Here is an 11,058-nt window from a genome sequence, read left to right on the forward strand (position 1 = left end):
ACTTAAGAGATTAATATTTAAACATGTTTATGTAAAAAATTATAAATATAATCCTTTAAACATTTTTAACCCAAGTTTAACTTCTTTAACAATGTTAACCTTTTAACATAAACTTGGGCTAACCTCCATGGTAATTGTTGGGAACATCCTTCAATTGTTACTTCAATTGTAATAATCATTTGATATCATGTTGCTCTATGTCACAAGTTCATCTTTCTAGGTTGTTCAATAGATAATACTCAAATGCTTCATACAACACAAAACCATCATCAATGGGTTACAACTTGAAGAAACAACCTCTTTATTTGTGAGGTTAAAGCTGTGAATGCATTTGTGAATTGTAACTCTCAATAAAAATCATCAATCAAATAAAACAAGATCATCCAGTATCATGTTCCCATGCATTAACTAGCATCAGCTTATAATGTCCCTACCAAAATTGAAGCATCTTGTTCCTTAGATAAGAAAGATACAAAGGCAAACAAGATCATCCAGTATCATGTTTCAGTAGAACCAAACTACAAAATCAGGATGCCGAAAAAACTAAAACAGGACAATAGAATGATCACCTCAACCATGACTTTCTCGATAAATGGAGTCGATCCGCCTTTTCACCTCTGGTTGCCCCTCTAGCGGGCTTCCCGTTTTTCTCTTGCGATTGTTCAACAAAGACGAAGCATTATCTATCATCTCCCCTTCTTCATTGCCGGCATCCACATCTTTCAATAACTGTCCCTTCATGTTCACAGGAGTCACATCTCCAATTTCTGCACAATCCTTGTTATCATCTGCATCATCCGGTTCAGACCAGCTTTGTTTTCCATCCTTATTTTTCTCAACCTCAATGGCTAGCTCAATTCCATCTTCAAGCTCCCTCTCAATGAGATCATCCTCGTCCATTACATCTTTCTTCAACGTCATTTCCCCTCGCTCCTTCCTCCTTTTCTTCAAGGCAGCCTTCACTTTGTCTTTGTCAATCATCTTGATTGCGTCTTTGGGTGAGTAATTGAGCAGGCCTTCCCGATGCTCCAAATTTTGATCTTGGTCTCCTGCGCTTGTTTGTTCAGTCACAGACTTAGATCTATTTGCCGCTTCTCCCGTGTTATCTTTCTTAGGCAGCTGCTGCTCGGAGTTCTGACTATCCCCAATTTCTAAGTCAACCTTGTGATCAGTGATGTCACTGCCCATTTCAGCACTCCCATCATTGATTTGGTTTTCGGTTCCTCTTAATGGTACCTCAACGTTTTCCTCAGATGACTGTTTCGCGGCAGAATGAGATGATATTTGCTCCGAGGCTTGCTCCTCATTCACAGCAGGAGCCTTTGCATCAGCTTTTGTCCCTCCAGCAGTTCCTTCTATTTCACTTCCTTGAGATGGTGGAATTTTATTCTGCTCATAGAGTTCCAACATTTGATTGCTAACTTCTGCAAGAAATACAACCACAAGGATTCAGAAGGATACGCAGAAACTACTCTCTAAAGAAAATGCCTAACATTTCTTTTGCTTCATCAAGAGTAACATATAAATAATGGCCACGGTAATGCTTTCATTGAGCGTGTTTGGTACATATTAAATCTGTACGGACTCGGGTTTATTATGATATGTTTGGCAAACTTGATTAAATTAAAAAAGACAGTTCTTATGAAATAAATAAAAAAAACAGTTTTTAGAGAAGCTGGAAGTTTCAAGCTTACTTTTAAAACAGCTAGATTATTTCGAAACCAGTCACATTTTTTCTTCATTTTACCACTACAAACCTAACTGCCAAACAAATCTAATAATCTATACAAAAACTTCACACCCTTTTTTTACAACACCAAAGTTATGTTTATACAAATCCAAAGGAAACATGTTATCTTAAAATCGTTTTTCATCAAACATACCTAAACATAAAAGTGAATTTATTATAATTGATTCGATTATTAAATAAGATTTTTTTGCAGATAATCCAAACACACTCTAGGTTATTAAAATACAAAGAAACATGTTGTACATAAACTATCATAAATGCATTAAGGCACAAGAATATAAAAGGTTACCCAGTTGGGTCAATTTATTTGCATACAGCTGAATTCAGCACCAACCTTCCAATTGGCGTGGGGTGACATCAAACTCTTGCCACCAAACCTTCTCGCCGTCTGATGGAAGCTTCACTTTAAGGAATTTGGCAGCAAGAAAAATGGCACCAGCTGCAATATGATGTGGTTTGAATTGCAAAAAGAGAGATGTCCTCAGCCTGAAAGCCACTTTCCAAAGTGCAAACAAACATTAATAAAATGGAATCAACAAAATAAGATTACAAAAATGACAACTTAATCATACCCATCATTGACAAAGTTCCATGCAACTTGAGCAAGTGCATTTTTCGAGACATTGAACTTCTTTATGGCTTCAACAAGGGGCTTATAGGGATGTTGAATATTTAAGGCAAAACCCAAAGTGGCAAGTACGTCCCTCTCTCCAAGTAAAATCAACTCTTTCTGCTGCTCATATACTTCCTGCAATGATTACGACCTTTCTTGAACAAATTTTAAAATAATGTTAAGTATAAAAGAAAAGAGCCAAAACATGAAGAGATACAGACAATGGAGGCAAGTACAGTTGTACAAAGAAAGAACGTCAAATAAATTATATATAATTCCAGACAACCAATTCTATTTAGGTAGTGACTAGTAATGAAACATGTAAATAAAAAATGATTATCATAATTTACAAGCCAGTCAAACATTTTATAGGAACTCAAAATTGAGGTCCCATCCATGTCTGAGCAAGCATTATAACCTAGCAGCAATGTGATTTCCGAAAAATCCAGAATGAGAATGTATGAAATGAAATAGTCAAAACACAGACAATTATAGAACACCTTCTGTTTTATCCGGTGTGCAGCAGCAGTGTCCTTCTTGTGAATGATTTCATAAGAAATCATAATAACATCCTTTAGTGGACGAGGAGTTTCTTCAACCTTCCCAGCCAGGAACATACAGACAGTTGCGATGGTCTGCAAAAGTTGTTCACCAAGTGAAGTATAAGATTTAATTTTGTGCTACCTATACGTCTGTCATTCTCTTAATTCAAAGTTGGGTCAGAACTTCAGTGTCTGACATTAACTTGTATCATCTATGATCTGTATGGTCGGCGACCACAATTAAAAGGTTAAATGGCTAATGCACAAATATATACAAAGATGTATAATGAATCACCTGGGCTACAACTACTGAACAAACAGTCGCATAATCTAAGATTGCCAGTCTGTCACCAACCAAAACATCTCACAACTGAAAGTGATAGACCTAAAATGACTTATTTCCCGTCTAGAACTTGGTACAGAAATAATATCACTGACAACTACATTATTATTATGTTAAAAAGGTATTGAAGGTCTTGACCGAAACTTTGGTAAAAAAAGCAGCAGTTGAAATTTGAATACAAAATAAGACATAACTACATAAGACAATAATTAAATGGAATAAAAAGTTGTAACAGATAAAACATTCATAAAAATCAATCTACAAAGTTCAAATTTAGATGGCCGCTTCACCTTGAATTAGAAATGCCTCCTCTAAACTAAAATTGGCTATAGACTGACACGTCCTGAACCAGAATTACTACACAGGTGAAAACTCACCAAAAGTGTTACATATTGTACAAGAGACAAAAGAAATACTTGACTTTAAATCCCTATTAAATGAAAACAGTGCCTACAATCAGCATAGGAAACATTTATATAAAAGTTGGTAGTAAATAATTTCTAGAATGTTCGGAAAATTCTGTAGAATGAATGTGCTCCAAGGTCCAAATATTTTCATCATAAAAAGTAGCAGGTTAGGCAAACTTAAGATATATAAACTCAGTCTTTGAAGGAAAATTTACTATAAGAAAAGGCATATAATAAACAGCTAAATAATGTAGTAGGTCTATAAATTAACTCATTTCTGAAAGTTCTGACTTCTGTGTAACATTTCTCTTCCACGTTTAGTGTGGCTTTGTTTTAGACATTAATACCATATAATTTGGGAGTGTTTATATTGCAAGCCAGAAGCCACTGGAATGAAAACTTTCGTTAGTATTCTTTTGTTGAAAAAGAATATTAACAGGCCATTCAAAATCAAGCATGTGCCCTAAAGTTGAAAACATCAACATTACAGACATAAACTATCCAGCAAGAACTTGACATGCATGGCAAATATTGAAAAATTCAATTAAGTGTGTGTTTGGCATGACGGTGTAGCTTATTTGGTAGAGTATAGCTCATTGACTCAATCAATAAGTTTGTAAGCTGCTTAGTGAACCATAAATTAAAGAAGATTATAACTTTCGAAAAAGGAGATTTTAGCTTTTTAAAGCTAGCTTCTCAATAGCTAGCTCAAGTAGCTTTAAAAAACTATAGGAACTTCCAATGGTGAAGGTCTCATTTTTGCCCAATTGTTCTTCAACAAATGACATTTTTGCTCCCAACCTAAAACACTCTAACCTCTCCATTAAAATTAGATATAATAAAATTTGACTTTGCTCTTTTTTTATTATAACAATACCCTATACCCTCACATATGTTGTGACATTTTTCCAATAACTAAATGGCATTTATTTAATCTTGCAAGTGAATGAGAACATTTCAAATTACGAGGGATAAAATCATTAATATTCAATTGCATCGAACTCATTCATCGATAATAATTATTTAATTGGTTGATAATAAAGAAATAAATTCAACGCACAATATTTAATCATAATATTACATTAACAAGATATTACATGTCTTTTTAAGTTATTTAACAGATTTGTTAGTTATACAACTAGTTTTCCCCAGCATGGCTATAAGCTTTCAACTACCTTCACAAGCATAAGACACAATCTCACAACAATAACCCACAATCTGTAAGCTATAATCTAGTTTTACCAAAAGAGCCTAATGGGAAAAGGACACATACAGGACAAACCACCATCAAGATGGTGTTGAGATGTTAGATAACTTTACTTACTAGACAGGCCACTCACGATATCAATTATAAAGTGCAACAACCCACCCTTCGGTCGTTCTTTGCATGAGATTGTTGAAGAAAGAACCGATGACAAAAGATTATGGCGGTTGCTATAGTTAACTGGGGCCTGCAAGGGGCAAAGTTATAACCAATATGTAAACATCCAAAAGAATTTCTACAACAAATTTACAAGTTAACAAAAAATGGACTCAAAAAGGTAATTTCCAAATGTGTTACTTTGGATAAAAGGTAAATGCCCAATGTACTCTCCAAATATAAAATTACCACATGAAGAAAATAAAAGAAAAGGGTATGCAATTGTTTCATACAGATATAACTGCATTATTCAATGAAGTTTCTCAGAAAACATTCCTATGAAAACTATTTTCGTTTATGATAAAAAAGAAATCTCTGTACTCATTACAGAGAAAAGAGGTAGGTACAGCAAGGGTAGGAAAACATAATAACATATGCCCCAAAACATTAAACTAGATATCAAAATGAACCAGAAAAAGCTCAAGAATTTGACAAGGCAGTCTAGTCTCCATGCCTGTCTGAAATAGAAACTCCTTTTGAGCAGACATGTACACCAAAGAGGAGCCCTTGGATGATAACAAATAAATCAGCAAACAGATGCCCTTAAAGATGTGAGCATTCTGCTCCAAGTCCAACTAGGTGCATCAAAGGGTTTGGAATTGGACATAAGATTTAGCCTCCTTGATTTTACCGAAAACATTATAACAAAGAAATGAAAACTCTGCCGAAGTCACAAGAGACACTGAGTACCACCTACCAAGAACCCAGAATAGATAATTCTAAAGAAAAGCATTTGCCTTAGAATGCAAGAATAAGTAACCTACTCTTTATGAACCAGATCTCACATGATAAACATCTTTGGAGAGAGCACTGAGGCATACATGTCAAAAAATTAGTCATTTGTTTTAATCCTCATAGCAATCCCAAAAATACAATAAGAAGTACTTGAAATTAATGTGAAAACATGCATGATAACATCAGTAGCAGCAAACTCACACTTTAAGTCTTATTCCTAAATCCTGTAAGAATGTGCAGTATGACTTGCGGTAATATGTCTCTTTCTTCCAGTCAATACCATCTTTTCTTGATGGAGAATTCTCCTGTATTTCTTTCCTAGACATGTACCATGATCCTAAGGATTCATCTTGTTTGTCTTTAGAACTTGCACATGAGTTGTCATCAGCTGCTCCATGATGCGACAACTCCCCAGTCACGAGTCCTGCCATATGCATCACTTTACTGATGCACCAAATAATTCCCTAGCACTTCTTTGACATCATGAATCGGGATGATTCTGGAGGGTAAAAGAACAGAACTAAGTGAATAGTATATATTAGAATTCTGACTATTATAACAGAACTGAAATTAAAATGCGCTATAATTATATAATTGCTTTGTTCACATACACATACACATGTATTGACAAGGTCTGATAATTATCCAATAATGTAAAAGCTATTTAGAGCCTCTGAATTAATTAACTTACTAAAACCTTTTCCTTTAGTTTACAAGTGCAGGGCTATAAATCAGAAAATAAGCCCTTGATACTGTCTCATTAATGTCTTACACTTTTGGTAATAAGTGGCTGTGCCAGTGTAGCTAAGTACATCTTAAACACTTACATACCTAAGGGTCTGTTTGCGAATAGGGTTTTAGACGGAAAGGAAGGGAAAGAGAAGGCTTCAGAGTCATCTCACAAGTGTATTTCATAGATCTCAAGCCTTTCCCTTCCCTTCCCTCCATTACCCTCCAAAAAGGAACTCACAAATGGACCCTATGTGTAACTAACAATAAATACAGTGCAGACACTGAAAACTAAAACTTGAAGACAAATAAATTTGCAACCTGGAAAGGAATTTATATAAAAAGGCAATGTTTTCAAATGCTAAATTGTCCAAATCCAGATCCCATCTTATGCGCCTTAAAACTCGTGCCAGACACAATTATACATCAACCCATCCATCTACAACCCTGGTTATTCACTAAAGCTTTGAGGTTCTAAATCCATTTTATTCTCTCTATATTCAAATAAGCCTTTGAAGACCACTTCTTTGTCTCATTGAGTAACTCAGATCAAGAACATTCATGGTATGACATACTTATAATCATTAGTAACTATTATAACCCTAAATACCAAAAAAAAAAAAAAATTACACGACATAAGAGTCCCAAAAGCTCCATTATAGTACCAAATCCAATTTTCTGTTCATGAACCACCCATATAAGAAAAATTCAAGCTTTCTCCTTATTTAGTCCCAAACCTACATTTATAGTAAGAAAAAACACAGAAACTACCAGCGTTGAAGAAAACCCAGAAATTTCTTTAAGCAAAGACGACATTTTTATGATTAAATCTCATTTTACAAACCATTAGGGCATTAAAATACAACAAATTCAGTATGTTCCGAAAAGGGTATCAATAAATGGATTGAAAATAGTAAAAATTGAATTGAAGATAGGAGAAGGAGAAAGAAAGGAAGGACTTACAGGAGTGTAGAGAAACCCTCGTCTTCAATTTCTCTCTATCGTTAGTTTTTGGCTTTGATTGTGTTGTGCCCTCTTTGCAAAGAAAAATTTTAAACTTTAATTGGTAGATCCTTCAAATATGTCATAATTAAACTTTAATGTTCAATCATATATAATTGATTTACTTCATCTTATTAACGTATACAATTTAAAAAAAATTATATAATCATTATATCATTTATTACTCATTTTTAATTATTATTTACTCTTAAATAAAAATAATATAAATAAATGATAGATAATATATTTAATAAATTGATTATGTATATTTTTTCACACAGACAATGCATACACTCTATTATTATTTACCTTGAAAAGTATTTAAATTTATAAATGGGTTCATAAAATTTAAAAACTGTAATGATGTTCTTGAACATTAAAACCATTTGTGGTTGAGATTTTAACTTTCAACATTTTGTAATTTGTTAGTTTATGATAATGAAGTCTATGCAATTATCTATTATTTATTATAAATAAGATCAATGTGTATCCTAATGGATTACATGATTTTTTATTCTTATATATTATATAATTATTAGCGTGTCGATAGATACTTCATATTTGCGACCATCATTCTTATTTTATGATATTAAGTATTAAATTTGTATTTTTTATTTTAAAGAATTATAATATTTTTTATTGGATGTACTTCATGTTATAATTTTTTTATTTATTATAATATACAACTTAAAGTGAGATATATTAATTATAATTATTTAAGATTATATGGTTTTATTTTAGAAATAAAAAATATTAAGAGAAAAATAAGAAAGTATATTCTTATTATATGATATTAATAATTATTGTGTAAGTTTGTAATCTTAAATTTTATGAATTTTCTTTCAAGTAACAATAAAATACCATGTGAAATAAAAATTGAAGGACTATCTGATGATTTTAAAGGTCAGGGATCTGAGTATAAATTGATTTAAAGATTGGGGAGCCAGATATAATTTCTTTTTAAATCTACACACATATTTAAAAAATCTAACACTCTTAGAGGGACTTAAGGAGTAACTTTACCATTTTATTATTCATCACCTTCATTCAATTATGCATATTTATTTCTCAAACAGGGATTATGAAATGGAGTATGTATATGTAAAACGGAAGCTCATCTTTTAAATTAAAAATATATTTAAATTAAAAATTAATTATTAAGTATTTTTTTAATCAAATAAAAGTAGACAATAAAATTTTAAATTATTCTAGCTTGAAGAAAAAACTCGTAAAATATTTAGCAAATCTCTTGGGATGAAATTAGGATTTTTTATTTTTATTTTTATGGATAAAATGTGTTTTTATGTATTTTATACCAACTTTGACTTTTCCTTCTTGTATTGTCTTACTAGATTAAAAAATCAAATATTTAATTTTTATGATTAACATTTGAGATGAAACCTAGGTAGACCAAATAAAATGAAGATTTTGCCATCGATTAAAATAAAAACTCCTTTAGCATCATATGTTAGGATAAATAAGCACCTGGTCAATGCAAAGTTCTACGTTGTAACTTGTTGAGATGGTGCAATATAAGAAGATCCCTATCTAGATTTTGTGATGGCTGACTTTCAATTAGACTAATGATTTTAAAAATGTCATATAGTTTATATGTATTGTATCTATATTACTTATATTTAAGAATAAATAATAAAATTAGAGGAAAAAATATATACATAATTTTTTATACTGTCATTATATTATTTTCAATTATTATTGATTTTACAAAAAAATATAATTTCAAATAAAGGGTGGTTAATGTATTGACAGTGTATAATTTTTTATATTTTCGGTGCATGAATATTCTACTATATGATAGATGTGATATGGGGAGGGAGTAATGAAGGCTAAGTTTTGATACTTATTTTAGCCGTCATCTTAATTATAGTTATTTAAGTTTTGAATGCAAAATTTTCAATGCACATTTCACACCTTGGAATATTTAACAATTACCACACTAACTAACATTCCTCTTATTTTAAACAACATAGGCTTTTCACGAAGACCTTCGTATATATTGAAACTAAATTAGCATTTTAATTTTTGTAAATAGGCACCAATCTTAATATTTATTTTATTATACATAAAATAAGCGTATTGTATTGGCATATTATTACTTTATTAGTAAAATATATATAAATATTGTAAAAATTTAGTTACATATTTTAAATATATACAACCTGTAGGTTAAATCTTTTTTCTAAAAAATATAAGCCGTAATCTTTATAGTAAAATAAACTTTTTTTTTAATTGACATTGATATTTCCTTGACAAATTAAAGCTTTCACTCGAAAGAAGCAAGTTTTCCCGTGTCAACCAACTTCCTCAAGACCTATATTTTTCACAAGTTTTCTAAAAAAATATACAACAATTCTCCCATTAACCAATGCCATATTTCCACTGAATAATGATAAATCATCTTATTAAATCCCCTACTAATTTTTTTACTCACAAGAAAGTAACACATATAACTTATAAATCAATCATTTATAAATAAAGTATTATCTGATGACATATGTTATTTTTTTGTAGATATAAAGATTAGTAGAAGGGTATAACGTTTTTTCATTCCAACTCTTAGGGTCATAGTCAATGAATTTGGATTTAAAAATAATATATTATCCTACGATAAAAGTAATATATATCACGAATTAATTAATTATTTAATAATAATTAATTTATAAGTAATATATATGACTGTTTCTAACATAATTTTATAGGATAACATATTATTACTCAGTTCAATATTTAAAATTTTCAAGGACATTACGCACTCTTCGATTCCTGATTGATTATAATACTCAAACAAGAGGATGACAAAGTGGCAGAGCCAATGCCAGTAATGGTTACTCATACTCATATCGGTACTATTTGTGAGTATTATTGTGAGTAACAGGTATGTACATATATACTCATTAAGTTTAAGTATATATTTATATATATCATAATAATCAATATATATATAAATAATTATTACAAGAATAATAAAATTGATGTACATGTCAAATTTATCATTATATTTTAATCACTAAAATTTATTATAAAATAATAATAAAAATAGATAATATTTAATTATAAATAATATAAAATTTGATATATGTTTATACATAATATTTAATTAAAAAATAAATTTATAAATAGACTATATCTATTGGGCGGGTATCATGATACCATTCTCACTCTTAAGCTATTTTTGTGGTACTCACGAGACAAATATTTTTGTCATCCCTACTCCAAATTATAAATTTGCTTTCCTGACATTACACGTTGCTGCCAATTCTTTTCTTAGATAAGTTTTTTATTTTAATGTACCAATGTTAGTTAAAAACTAATTCCAAATCAATTCATTTTTATATGTGAATATACTTAAAATTGACTTTTCTATATTATACAAATAACATACATTCATCTTTGAGGAAATTAATCATCTACAAACTATATTGAATGTTGTTGGTTACTAAAGCTTTTTTCCAAAGTAAAAAGAAGTTTATTACCATAAGTAGGAATCCTCCCACTC

At 30.7% G+C, this 11,058-nt stretch overlaps 1 protein-coding gene across 1 annotated transcript; it reads right to left on the reverse strand.

Annotated features, from left to right (window-relative positions):
• On the reverse strand, positions 255–7,602 carry LOC109330035 (cyclin-T1-3-like). Its single transcript, XM_019564004.1, has 7 exons — positions 7,503–7,602; positions 6,012–6,309; positions 5,025–5,106; positions 2,864–2,998; positions 2,323–2,498; positions 2,085–2,236; positions 255–1,424 (listed from the first exon to the last, which is right to left on the reverse strand). The coding sequence occupies exons 2-7, from the start codon at positions 6,245–6,247 to the stop codon at positions 571–573; spliced, it is 1,635 nt and encodes a 544-aa protein (XP_019419549.1). The 5' UTR covers positions 6,248–6,309; positions 7,503–7,602; the 3' UTR covers positions 255–570.

The sequence above is a fragment of the Lupinus angustifolius genome, chromosome LG16, assembly GCF_001865875.1.
Source record: "Lupinus angustifolius cultivar Tanjil chromosome LG16, LupAngTanjil_v1.0, whole genome shotgun sequence".
Taxonomy (NCBI): Eukaryota; Viridiplantae; Streptophyta; class Magnoliopsida; order Fabales; family Fabaceae; genus Lupinus; species Lupinus angustifolius.

Coding starts and splice junctions, on each gene's coding strand:
- LOC109330035 (XM_019564004.1), bottom strand. CDS start 6,247: ATGCATATGGCAGGACTCGTGACTGGGGAGTTGTCGCATCATGGAGCA. Junction 5,107..6,011: donor TTAGGAATAAGACTTAAAGT/GTGAGTTTGCTG, acceptor TGCCCCTTGCAG/GCCCCAGTTAACTATAGCAA. Junction 2,237..2,322: donor TGGAACTTTGTCAATGATGG/GTATGATTAAGT, acceptor AGTGGCTTTCAG/GCTGAGGACATCTCTCTTTT.